The sequence below is a fragment of the Xiphophorus hellerii genome, chromosome 17 (genome assembly GCF_003331165.1).
Source record: "Xiphophorus hellerii strain 12219 chromosome 17, Xiphophorus_hellerii-4.1, whole genome shotgun sequence".
NCBI lineage: Eukaryota > Metazoa > Chordata > Actinopteri > Cyprinodontiformes > Poeciliidae > Xiphophorus > Xiphophorus hellerii.
In genome coordinates, this window is record NC_045688.1 from 7,993,130 (window position 1) to 8,011,483 (window position 18,354).

The 18,354-nt window shown below is 39.8% G+C and overlaps 1 protein-coding gene across 2 annotated transcripts; it reads right to left on the reverse strand.

Annotated features, from left to right (window-relative positions):
• Positions 1 to 77: 77 nt before the first annotated feature.
• On the reverse strand, positions 78 to 12,799 carry usp44 (ubiquitin specific peptidase 44). Of its 2 annotated transcripts, none has more exons than XM_032589952.1 (6): positions 12,709 to 12,799; positions 8,167 to 9,875; positions 6,647 to 6,845; positions 5,536 to 5,641; positions 5,232 to 5,437; positions 78 to 1,293 (listed from the first exon to the last, which is right to left on the reverse strand). In XM_032589952.1, exons 2-6 carry the CDS (start codon positions 9,703 to 9,705, stop codon positions 1,169 to 1,171), a joined length of 2,175 nt encoding a protein of 724 aa, XP_032445843.1. In that variant the 5' UTR covers positions 9,706 to 9,875; positions 12,709 to 12,799; the 3' UTR covers positions 78 to 1,168. The 2 variants fall into 2 exon arrangements, with proteins under 2 accessions (XP_032445843.1, XP_032445842.1); XM_032589951.1 differs by having other exon boundaries at positions 5,536 to 5,644.
• Between the last annotated feature and the right edge of the window lie 5,555 nt (positions 12,800 to 18,354).

Genomic DNA, 18,354 nt, shown 5'->3' on the forward strand with positions numbered 1-18,354 from the left:
AATGTAATAATCAAATATTGACTTTGTTTAAAGTGGTCAGATACCATATTTTAAAAAAGACAAAAACTCCCATCTTCGTAGAAAAATGAAAAAATAATCTCATTTATTGAGGTAATTTTTTCTAGACATAAAAATTGAGGTAACAATTTGCATAGCATAACTTCCATAAAATTTACACACACACACAAACACACCGTGAAGTAGTAACCAAAATGCCAGAAACCGACCATTCAACAGTGAAAGGAAAACCAAGTGTGCTGTGATTCTTTATAAATCTTTATAAAAACAGATGCTGGTGTTGAACAATGGATCATATAAAAATTTAACATTTGATGGTCGAGTTTGTAAAACCACTGAAGATTGTATAAAAATACATTCATAGACTAAATGCTATTTTTTATGGATCGCAGTGCTGCTGAATTGATAAGAACTATAAAAATACTTCTGCTGAATTGATAAGAACTATAAAAATACTTTGAGACAAAAGGGCACTTTTTCTATTATTGTCTGCTTGGGGATGTTTCTGTTAAAGCAGTTACATTCTGGAGCAGAAAGGTGGCAGCACAATGCTACAGGTTATCCCTTGGGAAAGTTTCCACCATGTTGAATATTTATTCAAACCCAAACTTCCTGTCCTGTAGGTTTCCATATTTTTTTTTTTTTTGAAACAACCGTAATTTGAGTACAAAAAGAAGTTAAAAACTGTATAAACTAGTGCATTTCTGGCAGGAAAATGACCCGAATGCCATCTTGAGTGACTGACATGTTAACCTACATCCACTTCAACAATCTAAAGTGACTGAGAAACATTTCAGCTGCTAAACAGACAAACATTTACAATCAACAAGTGGGCAGATGAGAACTCTCCCTGCCGGAGACAAACCTTGGCTGATACTCTCTTCTTAATAAAATACAAAATTACATAAATCACATCAGCATTTTCTTTTAAAATACCTACATATATAAACACCATTTACAACAAGTTCACAAAGCAGAACTGGGTTTTTACAAAAGGAGTCCTTCCTCTTATTTTTCCTAACTTAGAAATACAGACAAAAAAAAAAAAAAAAGTCCCATGATCCCAGGTTTTAGAAGAAATACTGGAAAAGGAGCGACAGGTTGGGCTGGGATACAGTGGAGGTCAAAGTTCAGGAGAGAGGTCCTGATTCTATAGTGGCCGGTCTTTGTCCTGAGTTACTCGCTGTGTGTAGAAGAGGATGTAGGCCTGAGCCCGACAAACCTCGTCCACTGAGCACACATTCAGCTTAGAGTCATTACAGTGAACCCAGAAGCCTGGAAAAGAGAAGATTAGAACAAAAATTAACTTTTTCCCATCAAAACAATGTAATTACTTTTTATACAATAAAACAGTTATTTCTTGAACAGTCGAGTTCAGAATAAAGAGAGAAATTTAATCAAGTCGGTTATATAAAACCCAAAAACAAGGAAAAACTTGCTACAAGAATATAGGCAACATCTGAAGTTTGATAAAAATGTACAAGTTATGATATGCCCGCTGTTTTATTTACACTTTCCCCTCTTATATTAAAATCCTGACAGGATTTTATCGTGAACGTTTTATGTTGTCAAATGTTTTTGATTTGAGGTCTGCATTCTTAGGTGGGTTGAAGTTTTTAGTGATTTAAAAAAATAAATAAAAAATTTAAACCTCATGTTCTTTTACACTCATTTTATTCAGGCACTTGGCAGACACAGTAATAGAAAGTACCGTAAGCTAATCATGGATCGTTAATCTATCTGTGTTCAGACATTGAGTCACGGGGCTGGAGTGTAGCATGAAATTAAATTTTTGATTAAACTCAATAGTGAGGAGATACTTTATTGCTAGCATAATAAAAGAAAACGGGTTTTATTTACAGAAAAAAAGGGACGATTCACTTTATTTGGGAAATGCGTATCAACAAAGCTATATATTATATATTTTACAACATTGCTGGTCTGTGTCAACACTGATCCATATCAGATGTACAACAGATGTTCTTCCAGTCATGATCCATTTCCTATGTAAATATGTTTGAATGTGGAAAAAAACTGATAAGAGTTATACTTTTTGGCTCAGAGAATTCAAATTACAATTAATTGTCAATAAATAGTTACTTTGATTAGCATTAGTTCCAGTCTATTAACTAGTCACGTCCGTTGGACTTTCTTTTAGTGTTGTAGTTTGGCCGCCATCCAGCAGAGGGCGCCGTTGGTCATCCTTAAACGGAGCCGTTCATACAGAAACAAAGATGGCGGCCATATCAGAACGTTAAAAAAAAGAAACGGTCCTAATAGAGTCAGGTGCGGCATGTAAAACGCACTTTATGCGGTTCTGTTTAGAAATATAAACACTTCTGAAGTTATTTTGAAATATAAATAGTCGACAAGTTCTTTAAATTTCACCTTAATAGGGCTCATTTAGCCGAGCTACATGACGGAGCAGTCTACTTCTCAACAGAAAATAATGATCTGCTACGAAGGTGAGGATGTGAAGACAGAAAAGCGAAGGAGATAACGCAGAAAAATTAAGAAAAAACATGATTTTGAGGGTTGTCGTGAGTTAATATATTTCATGGAGCGGGGTTTTGACATTCGTTCGAGTAATTACAAACGGTACTTTTGTACGAATATGTTCGTATTTAACTTATTTTAGTCTTTTCATCTTTTATTTTTTAATCAGTTGTAACACCTGCTTTGTTTTAATATGTCTAAGTTTGATCATTCAAGAAAATTCAATGAGTATTTAATACTGATAAAACAAAATAATGTTAAAATGTAATGTTTTTTAAGTCAGCATATTATGAAAAAAATTGCCCTTTCTACAGAAAGAAAATTCTGGTTTTTAGTAACATGACCGCTTATTAATTAAGCGGTCATCGATCTATAAGATTAACTAACTTTAGATTAACTCATTAATCAATAACTATGGCTGACTAAAAAAAAAACAGTCATTGAAGCACTACTTCACCATATTTTTACTCAAGTAAAAGTAAAAAGTAGCCATCCATGAAATTACCCGAGTAAGAGTGAAAAAGGTGTAAAAAGGCTACTCATGTTATTTTATGTCACCAGATGGACTACAAATATAAAATTATGCACAAATTCTGGAACATTTAAACCTAAAATGAAAACATTGATACATACAAATAGCACAATTACAAAAAAATTAAAGCAGAAGAAGCACTTTTAAATTTTTTTTTCAATATAAAACGTATGTAACTCGTGCCTATAGTAGGTTACGTTAAAACAGGATAGTGTACTTCCAGTAGTAATGCATAGTGGTACATTCACTCGATCATCAAATGGCACAAGAGGCTCGGCGGCAGATAAAAAATAACATGAGAACAACAAAACACGAAGTCTCGCTTTAACATAAAATGTAGATTTGCAACTGATGCATTTTTGGTTAAAATATTTTCATCCAGTCAAGTTGTTCATAGTAGGTAGAGTATCCAAAATTTCTACTCATGTAAGAGTCGTGATATTTCATAACGATATCACTCAAGTAAATGTAATTAGTTACAACCAGGGGTGGAAATTAAACATTTTCTCCACCAGCCACTTTGGTTGGTGGAGAAAATTTTTCATCAGCCAGTTTTTTTTCTTCTTTCCATTACAAATCCCACCAGTACAATCAAATGACATAAAATACATGATTTACTCTTAGCTCTATGAAAACCAATTTACTGACAATAAGTTTACCATACATATGTACATATACAAACTAATTTAACATAAAGCATGGACACCTTAATAGAGGTGTAGTGCAATAAGTTCACTTGTAAGTAATTGCTAACAGCAAATTTAACTACACAACCCAAACATTCTTGCAATCATTTTCCATGTTGAACATTTCCACATTTTGGCTACAACTCCCCCAGACAATATTTACTGAAGATGTCTTAAGTAATTTTTTAAACATTTTTAAATGGTATCAATAGCTGTTTTCTAACAGCTATTTGTTGTTCCTACGTTTTCTATTGAAATTCACAATTATTCTTATTACTAAAAACATCTCAAAACGTGATCATTATTCGTTCCACATGCCATCATCATTCCTGTGTTATCCCCATACCTGTCCAGTCTTCCGTTTTTTCCAGGAAACTATTGTATTTTACCCACTGTGTTTTATATTCCCCCTTTACTTCCCTCCCACGTTAGCTTCTCTCCCTCCCCGCCTTTACAGTAGTAATACCTTCGTGACGTGGTAATTAACGTATCGGTTAGCTTGACACATTTTTCTGAATAGACTTGCGCACTTTTTAGCTTTAGTTGTTGTAGTTTTTCTGACCGGTTAGTTGAAATGGCTCTATTTATAACCTCGGTGGAGAGGGGCGGGCCAAGGAGGACTGAGGGATTTCATTGGATAAGCCCAATGTCTGTCAATGAAATCAATCAATGTGCTGCCGCGGTTGATAAAATTTAGATTTGATATATATTTTTTGTTCAATAACCACAGCCTAGTTCCATCCCACATACAGTATGTGCATCAGTCTGTAGTTCAGTCAGCCACTCCTTCCCTGGACAGAAGTTGAAACTGAATGCAGCTTTTTTTTTCTGTTCAAGTTCTCAACCCGCCACAGGTGTTGCTCCAATTTACACGCCACTTCATACTTTTACCCGCATTTGGCCAGTGGCAGGAGCTAATTTCCACCCTGGTTACAACCCAACTCTGGTGATACAAATCAGGTTTAATCCATGCAGGACCAGAACTATGGATGCACCGATCCACTTTTTTTACTATCTGAGGTTTAATATTGACCGATCTGATACAAAAAAAGTTCTGGATTAACTTAAAACATATTTTTAAACATAAATGTACTGAGTTACAAATGTATTTGATAACTCTGCACCAGTACAGCTCACTTAAATACACCAATGGCTTCAAAAGTTTTGTCAAACATGTAAAAACAACAATTTGCTCAATCAGTACAATTAGGAGTATAACAGCCAATGGAAAGTAAATAATCAACAAACTGATAAAAGCAATAAGCTGACTACCTTGATCAAACATGTCAAAACAAACTGTAGCAAACTTTCTTTCAAATGGTGCAGAAAGAGAAATTAGAAATTTTAGCATGAAGTTGCTCAGAGAACAAAGCATAGAATTAGACTGAATAGATGTGCCCTTAAGGATACCAGATTTATTTTTTATGTTATGACCGATACAAACTGTATTTCTTTTCTATTTTTGTTCATTCTAATAATTTCAGCTTTTTCCCCCTCACCTCCTTCTGTGTTGTAGCAGTAGGCAGTGTAGTGGCCTGACCCAAATCCCTTCCCATGATGCATCACGACAGCAGAGAGCTCGTAGAGGAAGTGCTTGGGGCGCGGAGACCCCGCGGCGCTGGGGCTGCAGTAGGACTCCATGTTGAGGAGCTGGTCGAAGCTGACGTGGACTCCGATCTTCTCCCGGTGGTTCCGCCCGGACCACCTGACCATCAGACACAGTGAGTCGACCAGCTGAAACCTGCTGCCGTTTTACCAAAGCTGTGCGGCTAATTAGCATGCTAACTTGAAGCATGATCTCACCTGAAGCGTTTGAGGTGGAGCCTGAGGACCTGAGGCAGTTTAAAGACCATCAGCTGTTTCTTTGCTTCGGTCAAGATGACTGTTTTGGAGCATGTGCGTCGTCGGGCTGCTGCGAGAGGAAGGTAAAATATAAACTTCTATTACACTAAATGCTTTTAATACAGAGCATTTAGCTTAGAAACAGGTTCGGAGAGGTCTATACAAAACATCGCTCTTAGAAAATTAAATTTTAGTCTTGTCAGTTCTGCCTTGTTTGAGCTTCTTTCAGAATGAGCAGTTTCAGGGCCTCTGTCACTTTAAATCCTGATAAGCTGCTGCTGGCCAAGCCCCCAAACTCAATGTTTACACTCACACGTGAAAATGGCTGCAAACAGATATGCAATTATTGAAACAGCTGAAACAATTGATCGGATTAATCGATTATTAAAATATTAGTCGACTAGTTTAGTAATCAATTAATTAACTGGAGTACACACTCCAAAAAATGGCATTTGCTGAAAGAATTAAGACAAAGCAATCAAGTCAAAGCTGTAAAAAAAAATTAAACATTCTGCATTTAAGATGAAAACAAAAACCTTTTTAGTCTCTAGATATGCTCTGCCAAAAACGTCTTTTGATTATCAATATAATCGATAGAATAATTGATTACTAAAATAACCCTAGAATTTATATAACTTTACATCTTTGAAAAGCAGAAGTACAACCTCCTTCACAAGCAACAAGAATGCAACATGTAGTTTGTGAACGTTGGGCAGCTAGTCTTTTACAGCGGCCATTGTACAGCACATACAGCGGTAAAACCAGCTGACCAAACGTGCTGAAGCTATGCTTGTGTTGCTAGGTAACAGACTGGGGTTGCTAGGTAACAGGATTTATGAAATTACATTCTGAAGTCTTTTAAAAAGTTCTAATTTTCTAGTTATCAAAAATGTGAACTTATTGCCAAAAAAACAGCTGAGGGTTTTTTTAAGCACTTGGTTTTTTTTCAGAAGCAGTAGAGACCCAAATGGAAGTAAAAAAATGTTGCACAGTAGGTCCCCATTAAATAAAATAAAATATCAGGTGTAAATGTTTTAGAAGCGAGGCGGCTCAGAGTGTTGCACTCACTCACCGTTGCACTGATCGCAAGCATAGATGTTTCCCTCCAGCGCTTCTGTTTCTGTAAACTTGGCCAGCATCTCAGTCAGGTGGCACGGCGCCTGCGTGGCCGACTCCCTGCTGTTTCTATGGTAACGCTCGGGGAACTCCAGAGACAAATCCCAGAAAGGCTCCACAGTGTTGGAGCGATGGCTGCAGGCCAGGCACGTCACCTGCATAGATGAGTCGGGATGAGTGGAGCTTCCCTCTTTGTCATGCAGTCTGAGTCGGGGTTATGGTGAGCAGTCAGAGTAGAGAGTAGCTGAAGACACTTGGCCTTCTGTCCAGCTAGAGCAGGTGTCTCAGTGTGTGCCCATGCTACAAGGAAGCATTGCTCATCTTCTTCCACATACACATCCTCTACAGAGCCCTGCAAAAGTATTTATTAGGGATGCTCCGATCAGGTTTTTTGCTGATCACCCATGAGGGCCGATCATCTGGATTGGCTGTTAATTTTTCGCTTTAGGTATAAATGCTACTATGTGATCTGGCAAAATGGAAAAATGATCTGGCTATAATTTAGACATAAAACATGTAAAGTACTTGCAGTAGCTATTCAGTCAACAGGACAACTGAAAAACCTGAAATCAATAAAACAATATTTAACAGTAAGGTTCTCTGTACCATAAATTATATGAGTCAAATAAATCTCAACACTGCATATATCAAATAATGTCAACAAAAAAAGAAAACATTCATTCCAAGTCAAATGCAGGTTGCATCAAAATAAACAATCCCGAGTTACTAAATCAAAATTTCCTGAGAGCATGGCTAGCTGATTAATGCTGGCTCTGACTGGCTGTTTCTGACTGAACTGAGTAATTCTGCAGGACACAATGAGGAGCCTGAGGAGATTGATTTTTTTTCTCCAGAGATTATCTGTTTTAGCGAAAGTTTTAATTATGTAAAATCATTTTTTTGTTTAAGTTACATGCTGCAGATTAAGCAGACGTTCGGAGTGAAAGTTCACTGCCGGATGGAGGTTGAGCGGTGCTACGTCTGTAGCGCGTAGCGGCGGTCCAACAGCGAGAGCGAAACCAGCGTCTTACATCGCTAGCTCATTAATTTAAATTCTTTTTTGGGTTATTTGTTTAGCTTTCTCACCATGATGCTCTTCTGGGTGAGTGTTGACAATTGCTTTACCTGTTGTCTAATCGCTCCGGATGACTTTGTTTTTTCTGCAGTGAGCCTTGATGTAGCCAAACTCTGTCAAGTGCTTGTTTTTTAAATTGCATATTAGATTTGTTGTGTTGACGCATTTTGACGTACTGCACCCCAAGGTGTTTTTCTGCAACACTTAACTCAGGTCACATTCGAAAAAATCCAATCTGTGTTGCTCAAACTGTCATAAAACGATCAGACGCAGGTCACTTTATGGCAAAAAAAATTTTATTTGAGTCATTTCAGGCTGCAGCCTCAGTCACTAAATGCATCTGTGAAGCTTAGAGCAGAAGCTGGACAACAGGGTTAAAGGTGTGTGTGTGTGTGTCATACCTGGCTGAGAAGCTGGCCGTGGAAGATGGTGTTGACGACGCTCAGAACCTGCTTGATGAGGCGTTTCTGTGGGACTCCGGCCGTGTTGGTGTGCTTCCCGGTGCTCTCTAGCTCCTGCTGCACCTTGTCCAGCAGTTCGCACAGGAACTCCTGCGCGTCCTGCTGGGCGTAGCCCCTGAACGCGGGGATCAGCTGCCACACCGAGTGCAACATGGCAAAAGGCGAGACCAGTGCCCACTTGCCGGACCACATGACCTGGAACAGGGTGTGCAGCTCGTGGCAGAGGGAGATGTGCTTGGAGCTGGGCTCTTTGGGTTGGATTAGCTCCATGCTGCGGCCGCGCGACGCCCCGCCGCTCAGCCCCGACGTCGACTGGAGCCCCTTTCTCTGAGACAGGGGGAACTGCGTTGTGGTTTTCACCGTCAGCTGGCCGTGGACGGCAGACGCCAGCAGCTCCAGCGCCTGGGTCAGGTCCAGGCGGAGAAAGCACTCCCTGAAAACGTGCAGATGGCTTAAAACCTGCAGGATGGAGTTCATGTAGCAGGTGTTCCCCAGATTCCTCAGACCTGTCACGCCGGGAGTAACGGTGGGACGCCTTTTGAAAGGCGAGCCTTCCTGCTTGCTCCTCTGCCGGCGGCGGACTCTCGTCTGGGCGCCGCGGGACAAGGATGGCGTAGTTCTGGGCTTAGATTTGGGGTTAGAGGAACGTCTGTGGGATTTGGGACAAGGAGGGGACTTTTTCGTCCGACCCACTTTCTTAGGCGCAGCAGCGGAAGGACTTCGAGTCCGTGACCTGCGAGAACGAGACGAGGCCGTTTGGCTTTTTCTCTTCTTGCGATCTTTTTGAACAGTCGGTGCGATTGTCGCATCCACGACTCTCTGGCTCTTCCGACGCAGACGACGGCTCTTTCTGATCGGAACGTTCTCCAGTACCTCCTGCAGCTGCCGTTTCAGAGCACGCCGCCTCTCCCTGGCCTCCCGTTTCTGCTCCTCCTCTACCTCCCTCCTCCTCTCCTCTTCCTCTCTTCTCTTCCCACAATCGGTTAAACCAAACCAGAGGCGGAAGATGCGTCCGATGAGGGCCCGGCGGCGATGCCAGAGGGCGGTAAACATTCGGTCCTCATCTCTCAGCTGCAGCTCGCTGGCGCCGCATGGTATGAGGGTGTCCGATCCGAAACTAGCTGAGCGCAGGGTTCGCCCACTGCGCGTTGTGACCTCATAGCGCTGGCTCTGGATGGCGCTGAGGGTGCTGCGGAGTAGCTTCAGATCCCCAGTAGCGTTATCGTTCAGCACATAGTCGTCGCACAAGTAGCAAAACACATACAGCTCGTTAACCTCCATCGCCAGCGGGTGGCGCTGCTGCTGGAAGTGCTGGAGAGCATGCTCCTCGATGTAGCGGCCACACGCCACATGCGCGCAGCCCAGGCAGGCCCAAATAGACTCGGTGGTGTTGCAGTCCACGCAGTGCCACTTCTGGGGGTTGAGGATGGAGTGGTCTGGGGCCAGGCGCAGCCGCCCCACATGTTTACACCTGTCCATCACACAGGCCTGCCGGCCGGCTGAGCACTCCGCCTGCGACAGTCAACGCCTGACTGCGGGTTCGCGTACGAGGCAGAGAGTGCGTGTGTCTCTTTCAAACTAGCCTCATATTACCATGGTAACCACAGTGAGCGGAGAAATGGGAACATCCCAGGACATGGCTGTGGTTTCTGGAAGAGAAAAAAGCTGTATCTAGTCTGTACTGAAGGTTTTATCAACTCTAAACTGACAGGCGGCAAACAAACTCTAACATTACATTTAAAAAATAAACCAACTTTTCAGTAAATAAGAGTTTACTTTGTGCTTTCAAACAGTTTAGAAAACATTGACAAAATTCTACTATAGAGCCGTTTAGCCAACCATTTAGCATAGAGCTGAAATGACTCATCTGAATAACTGATTATTGAAGTATCTGTCAGCTAATTTTGTAATCCATTAATCATTATATGTGTTTACAGACTCAAGCTGTCATTTACTGAAAGAACACATTCAGAGCAGTAATTAAGTCAAAACTGTACAAAAAATATAAACATTTTGTACTTAAGATAAAAATATCCCTTTGTCTTTAAATATGTTCTACTTAAAACTTCTTAATTTGCAGTTTTATCTTTGGCTGGTCCAGATTCTGTGTAATAAAATCTCTTATTAAGAACCTTTTGCTATCCAATTATTAATCAGTTAATCCAAAAAATAGTCAACAGATCAGCCCTACACTTTATTGATTAGTCACTCCTGATTTAGAGTACACAAAAAATGTAGGCAATAAAAGGTATTTCTTATTTAAAAGACAAATTGTTTATTTGAACCTTTTCATGTATTTCTAATGCTGTGTAACAAAACTTAAATGAAAAATCTTCAAATTAATCATCAGTATAATCTATAGATTAATTAATAACTAAAATAATTTCAGCCCTAATTTACTATTTCTTTCATTTAAAAACTGAAAATAAAAATAAAAATTGATTGGTGCAGTAGTACATCTGCTAAATGTAGTAGTAGCGTTCAAAAACTTACTGCAGAGTATATGAAACATTTTTATTATTCTTCCCAAAATAAAGAAACAAAAATATTTCCAGACCACCAATTTGGCCTTCCTTGTAAAAAGAGAGAAAAAAAGCATATTAGCTCTTCTTTTAGCCACCTGACCAGCAGTGTGCAGCAACAGTTAGACAGTCTGTGCTTCATTAACTCTATGAAGATAAAGGTCAGCGCAAAAATATTCAGAATCTTTAACAACTTGTGTTTTAAAGTAATACTTTAAATTAAGAAAAAATAACATTCTATGATAAAAGATTCTTGGCTGATGGAAAATAATCTTGTATATTTTAGAATTTAAAAACCGACCCAGGCCTAAAATAGCCAGTTAAACTTGGATGTGAAACATCAACCTAAACCTTTTCTAAAAATAGTAACAGAAACACAAACTCACTGAGCCCAGAGACACAAACAGCATTAGAGCGGCATGAATTAGCACTTCCTGTTATGATGGATGTTTTAGTTGTAGATAATAAACACATGTGGTGTTAGTTTCAAACCACTTTTAAATGTAATTAAACAATCATTCAGGAAATACATTTGAGTAAATCTCTTCTTCTGTTGGATTCAAAACTACAACCAATAAAAATACTCAGACCACCAATTTTACTCAGACCACCAACGTTAGGCATAAAAAAATAATCTGAAATTGGCATCACTCAGTAAAAGCCTGACATAATTTCTGGTTATAATGAGGATGTTGAAATTTCCACACCAAGGTATAATCATCATATGTTCTCATCTGTCCTGTTACTCTCCTGCATAAATCCCTCAAGGAAAAGCAATTTCTTCATTTATGGACAGTGTGTGACTCACTCAACCGTTGTTCCGACTAGATCAGGAAGTCAACACGCTGCAACTGCATTGGAATAACGAAATTAAACTGCATTCTTTCTGCCTTATTAAAACTACAAAACTCTTCAACTTCAAATAAAGAAATGAGACAATCAGCACGTTTTGATCTACAGTAACAAACGTGCTGTTTGGTCTGAATAAGTCTATTACATGTTTATTAACTCATAATATTCTGGTGTTAATTCTCCTTCAGGGGAATTTTTTTTATTTTGACAGACAGCTCTTTAAACTTTTGCAAACTTTACGTACTAAGAAGTTTATATGCAAATCGCCGATCATAAAAGCTAAACGTTGTTCATGGACTCGAGTCGATAATTGCGCTTGTTTACCTTTTTATAGTGCAGGAGTGGGCGTGTTTATTTGTTTTATAAACCGTAAATATCAAGGATTATACAGTAATGTAATATATTTGACTTTTCTTAAGATGTATCCACTTATAGCTGCAACAGAACATTCACTTAATATATTAAAATAAGAGTGGTGTAATTTAGCATTAAGAGTCGTGATTGTTCAGAGAGCCAGCCAGGATTTCTTAGCGAGTTAGCGCGCTTTACCAGGGTTGTCCTTGTGGTTGCCTGGTCTGAACATGAAGCTTCATTGTTGCATAAATGCATAATAAATACGCCAAAACTGAAGACAACCATTAAACGGTAAAAGAAACAACAATTAATTTCTCATCAGCATGAGAATGCCTTCTGTTTTATTATGCTAATATTTCAAAAAGTGGTACATCCCTAGTTGCTAACTTGAGCCAGCTAGCTTCGGCTAACCCGAGATCTCTGAGATTTATAAAACAAAATATAAACCCAGCGACTCATCAAACACGAGAATCAACACCGTCGAGCAATTTAAACTTAAACTAGAGTTCATTCACAGTTTCCGGTGCATATTATTCCTGATCTCAGATTTGTGATTAAGAGATTAGTGAGCTGCTAATTTTAACCTAGCATGCTAACTAGCATTAGCATGCCGGGCTGATATCCTAACTAGTTCACGCGTTTATCGGCCCGCCTTTCACGGCGTCCGTCGGGACTTTCCACCAACTCCCAGATTATGACCAAACACAGTCCTCATGAACAAGACAAGTCATTATTTTAGAAGGACGCAGCTTACCGAGGCTCCCCTTCACGGTTGTTACTCCTCTGTTTCTAAAATGTTCGCCATCTTGTCAATCCCTGTCGCGTGGTGTTAGTTCGAGCGCGTCCACGAGACGTGACGTTTTTGTTGTTGTTTATATTGTTGCGGGTAGTTTATTACTATTTAGTTATCATTTACAACCAAACTTGTGCGTCACATTCACTTTTTCATTTGCTTTCTTCAGTTTGACAGCTTCAAAATATTCTGATGAATTTATTAAACACCAAATTTGGATTTATTAAAATGATTATTTTTATGAAATAATTGCAGAGGAATCATTTACAGAAGAGAATAATATCACCACAGTTAGATAGGTGTTATACATCCTCTATTGCGTGTATATTACTCTCCATTTAATATATGCTTATCAAAATCACACTACCTTACTGACACAACAGATGTGACCAACTTTAATCGCTAGAGGGAGCTGTTGCAGTAATTTTGAATTGCGTCAAACCCTGAGTTAAGCAAGTCTGTAAAACAAATGCAATATCGTTTTTAGTTTTGCCTAGTTTTCTGTTAAACCAGACATTTTTACCTGCCAAGCTCCAATTTTGTTTGGCATGAAATTGAAAAACTGGACCTTCAGCTACAAGTAAAGAACATAAGGTTATTATTTACAGGCTGGATTTTGATTTATCATTTTCCAGATCTTGATTTTAGATAAAGACGATGGACAAATATTGACTTTGAACATCCAAGTCTGGAAAAGTCGACATAACTCTGGTCCATCCTTTGAGTTTTTCCTTCTTTTTTTTTTTTTAGTTAATGAAACAATTGAAAGATATTTTTATTAAAATCTGTTTCAGGTAGCGCGGTGATGTCACTTTCCAGGACGTAACATGTGTATTTATTTTCTGTTGGCTTGTGTTCCTGATGTGTACCTTCAGAGTCTCTGAGCTACTGTAGGATACAGGTGCAGAGCTTCATGCTGGCTTATGGGGGCTGCATGGTGGTAGTCACCATCTAGATCCCATCAGTGCAAAGAAAACATCATTACGTCATCTGTGATAGCAGGAAACAGTGCAATAACCATATGATAACTGTGCATAAATATATTAAATCTTTCTGTGCATTTTTCTGCAGAGGCTCAAAGGCATGAGTTAGGTTTCATCCAGGAAAGTTTGCTTGAAGGCTCGTGCTTTTCATCTCAACACATGCTCCCTGATTGCATGTGAGGAATCCCTCTCATGTTCTGATTAGTGGGGAACTGATCCATTCAAACCTTGTTAAATCTTCCTGTGAGAAGGGGGGAGAGTGCAGATTAAGGAGCATTTGTGACTTGGAGAAAGAGGTATGTGTTGATGTACCATGCAACGCCTGTGAATCATCTCTAATGTTTTTTCTCCCTTAATGTCCCCGGGCAATAACTGCTTTCATGTCCACACATGCAAACCCTCGTTCCCTCGCGTGTTCTTTTTATGCACCCTTCTCATAAACACTTTATTCACTATTATTTAACTGCTAAAGATCTTGTGAGATGAAGCATATTAAGTAATTTAGCGTTAATATTTAATAGGATTTGTACTACTGGCGAGATGAACAGATTTCTATTCGTTGTTGTGGTTCGCCTGCTTTGCCTTCACAGAACATTTAATCTCATTCAGTGTCACAATTTTCTCAGGAAACCTTGTTTTCAGTTAGCAGGCTGAGAAAACCTGCTGTACTCAATATTTTCAGCACCAAACAGCAGAAATGATAAAGTCAAATGTAGATTTTCCCATGAACTGGTGGAGATTTCCAGTCACATCTTAATGCCTAACATATTTGAAGATATGGATGAATAACATCAATTTTCACAATGCAAACCTTTCTGTTAAATTGAATAAATATGCATTCCTTGTTAGTAATAGATTAAAACACCCCAATGTTTATTCCCTCTTGAAATGGCATTACTTAAACCTCAGACATTTAGGCTGGTGTTCTCCTGACAGTTGAAGTGACTGTGAACTTCATGGTAAGATCCAAAAAGCTTTCTGGTTACAGATTTAAGGAGATCTGAAAAAAGAAATAAAGGAAATCAGCTATTTTGCTATGCAGAAAAAAACTCCCAACATTCCCAGGTCTCTATGCAAGTTTACCTTTAAAGCAGGCTGAAAAACGCTAAAAGAAGAGTCCAAAACCATGCCTGCAAAATCATAACATAGATTACACAACCTAGAACTTCTGGAATAATGACAGATGAGTGCCATCCATCCATCCATTTTCTGTTCACCCTTGTCCCTAATGGGGTCGGGAGGGTTGCTGGTGCCTATCTCCAGCTACGTTCCGGGCGAGAGGCGGGGTCACCCTGGACAGGTCGCCAGTCTGTCGCAGGGCAACACAGAGACATACAGGACAAACAACCATGCACACACACACTCACACCTAGGGAAAATTTAGAGAAACCAATTGACCTGACAGTCATGTTTTTGGACTGTGGGAGGAAGCCGGAGTACCCGGAGAGAACCCACGCATGCACAGGGAGAACATGCAAACTCCATGCAGAAAGACCCCGGCTGGGAATCGAACCCAGGACCTTCTTGCTGCAAGGCAACAGTGCTACCAACTGCGCCACTGTGCAGCACTGTGCAGATGAGTGAAAAATGAAAATATTTGGACAGTATATTAGGAAAAGAGCTTCATGCTAACTGTGGAGCATGGAGGGGGAAGTGTGATGGTTTGGGTTGCTTTGCTGCAGCAGGAACTGACCAGATCATCATAAAAACCAACATGAATTATTCTGGGTATCAAAGAGGGATTGAGGGAAGTATGTGTTTAAAAACAACAACAACCAAAAGAAAGCTGAAGCAGAACTGAACCTGCAGCGTGATGATATTTTGTTGCTTTGGAGACTTCTTTTAGCATTTTGCGATCTGCTTTAAGGGTTAACATATAGCAAAAACACAAAGTTTTATCAAATATTTTTGTCTAGTTTCTAATCCAAACATCTTAGCACACTTGAAATAAGACAAAACTAACTTACAAACAGAACTTACAAGTAGATATTTCCTTAGTATTGATAAAAAAAAAGGTGCTAATCCCACTGGCAGACCCTTTCACTTACAAGAAAGTTATAAGTGTGAAAGAATAACGAATTCTTGACTTAAAATAAGCTCCTTTATCTTGCTAAAAATGGTACTTGTAAGTCAATTTAGTCTAATTTAAAGTGTACAAAAATATTTGCACTAGAAAATAGACAAAAATACTTGGTAAGATTTCCAGGTTTTGAAGTGCAGTTGGTCTGAATGTTCTCCATTTGTAAATTTTCTGAAACCTGTTCAAGATTTATAAACCAGTTCAATCTTGTTTTGGAAGATTCAAGATGGCGTTCACTCTCACTTCAGCAGTCAGGAGAACCCGAAACTAAAGGTCAAAGGTTTCAAAATGTGCACCTCATGCCATACATCAGTGTGATTTTTATTCGTTTTTCTGTTTTACTTGCATTTCTCAGTGTTGATGAAATCGATAACGCACACCAGTAGATCCGAATATGTTAGAATACACGCAGGTCGCTGTAAGTTGTCCTAGTGTTTTCCACTCGGATGTCTAAACAACAGCGATGTGCAGTGAAAGACGGGGAACGCTCGGTGCGTACCATTTCTCCCAGACACCTGGACCTCATAAAGATAAAAATAAAAGCCCGCCCACATGTGTGAAACAGGCAACATGTTTTCATGTTTCGCTGGGCTGGTGTTTCCAGAGAAAAGAAGCCATTCCGGTGGTTTCATGGTGGTGTTAGCGCAGCTGGATACGCCGCTGGTTTTGTGGTTGGCTAAAACACAGGTGCAAGTGAAGCCAGAGGAAATGCTCCAGAGCCTGTAAACAAACACGCCTCCTGTAAAAATGTCCTCCCCCTCGCTCTGCGCACTCAGGCTGCATGTTGGCGTTGGATGCATGACTTCTCATCTATTTTTTTTTGGTCTGAATAAACTGACGACATCAGGATCTTGTTTTGTCATGTATGTAAAAATGATCAGCAGTTGTGTTTTGATCCCCGTCCCTGTTCTGGCTTGCTCTTTCAACATTCCTCAAGTGTTTTTAATGTGAAGCCAGCGAGCTGTGATGGTTTCTGAGGAATATTTTTCCTTAACTCTATTCACTGACTCGGTTTCCGATGCATAAATCTTCTCATTTCCTCTGTAAATGAATCACGACTGACGGGGTAATTCTGACCACATGACTCCCTGATCTGGCACACATTTCCCTGTGACTATATGAAGGAGATTAAATCCAGTCTTGGTGTATTTTCTGCTTCCAGAGCTCTGATTCTGGCTCCTGAAGCACATGGTGGGAAATGTTCAGATGCTTAATGTGCTGGAAGGTTAATTATTGGGTCAGTGTTTTTTAACTTCCCATTTCTGAGTGAAGTTTATAACCTCAAACCTCCAGAGGAGCCAGATATTTATTTACTGAACTAATGAGAAAATTACCTGAACTGAAAGGTTAGAGGAACCCTGGTTCTCCCATTTCTGTAGAACGTCCGTCCATCCATCTATCTGTCTGACCAACAAACTCTTAATTCCATGTATCAATTCTCTATTTTTCCACCATCCATCTGTTTTTGTCCATCATTCTGTCCTTCCTTCTCTGATCACTGTACAAATATCTGCCCTAAATTTATAATTCATTTTTCCATTTGTACTTCGAACTTTGATCACTGCGATTCTGTTGCAACTAAATATAAGCGCATGAATTAGTTTCTCCAGATTTTTTCTGCAACATTTGTCCTTTAATCCTGGAAATGTTCTTCAGGTGATAAAAGGCCAAGTTTGTAATCGTCTTTATGCGTCTCTGAAGGTTCAGGACTTGAAACCATCACTATCCCCAGATTTCAGCCTGATCAGAGCACACAAATGTGTGTAGAATGGCCTACTCAAAGTACTAATCTAAAACTTAAAGAGATTGAAAGCCGAAAGCTGACTGAGCTTAATCTATTTTGTAAAGAACTGGTCGTACTGCAAAGAACTTGATGATTTAATTTCAGGAAATGAAGGTTTCTAACCTGGAATGATGTGAAAAGGTTGCAGGTTAGTCTGTGTTTTTCTACCTGTCCCTTCATACATCCTGGATGCTGTTTGCAGCCAGTTTAGGGATGTCCATCTTGGTGCATTGTGGCTGGCTGCGAGGGGACGGGAAGGTGGGGGAGGTTATTGTACCCCGGCCTCCAGGAGCTGCCACGCACTCCAGAGCCAACCGCAACACAAGAATTCTGCCGGGACAAAGGCCATAACTCCATTCTATAGCAACACAAGCGAGGCATTGTGTTCATACAGGCGTGCACACATGCATGCATTCGCTGTTACTACAATAACACAAAAACTATACTGACTGGCATGCCAAACACTCATTCATCAACCGGGTTCCCACACCAGGCAACCCCCCGCTGGACATCTCCATCACAGGCTGAGAATGGCCAGTCAATCCTGGGACAATGGGCGAGCGAGCACGAGGGAGTGAGAGAGGAGGTTTGTGCTTGAATGTGTGTTTGCGGTGGCCTGTTGTGTCTTCGCCTCAAGGCCGGTTCCCACAAACACCTCCTTCGGTCTGATCCAAAGGTCTCCCCGGCACAGAGAGGGACACTTTCAGGTACTCTGCACATGGAAAAACTCCTCTGTGTGTGTGGGTTTTTTTTTAAACTCC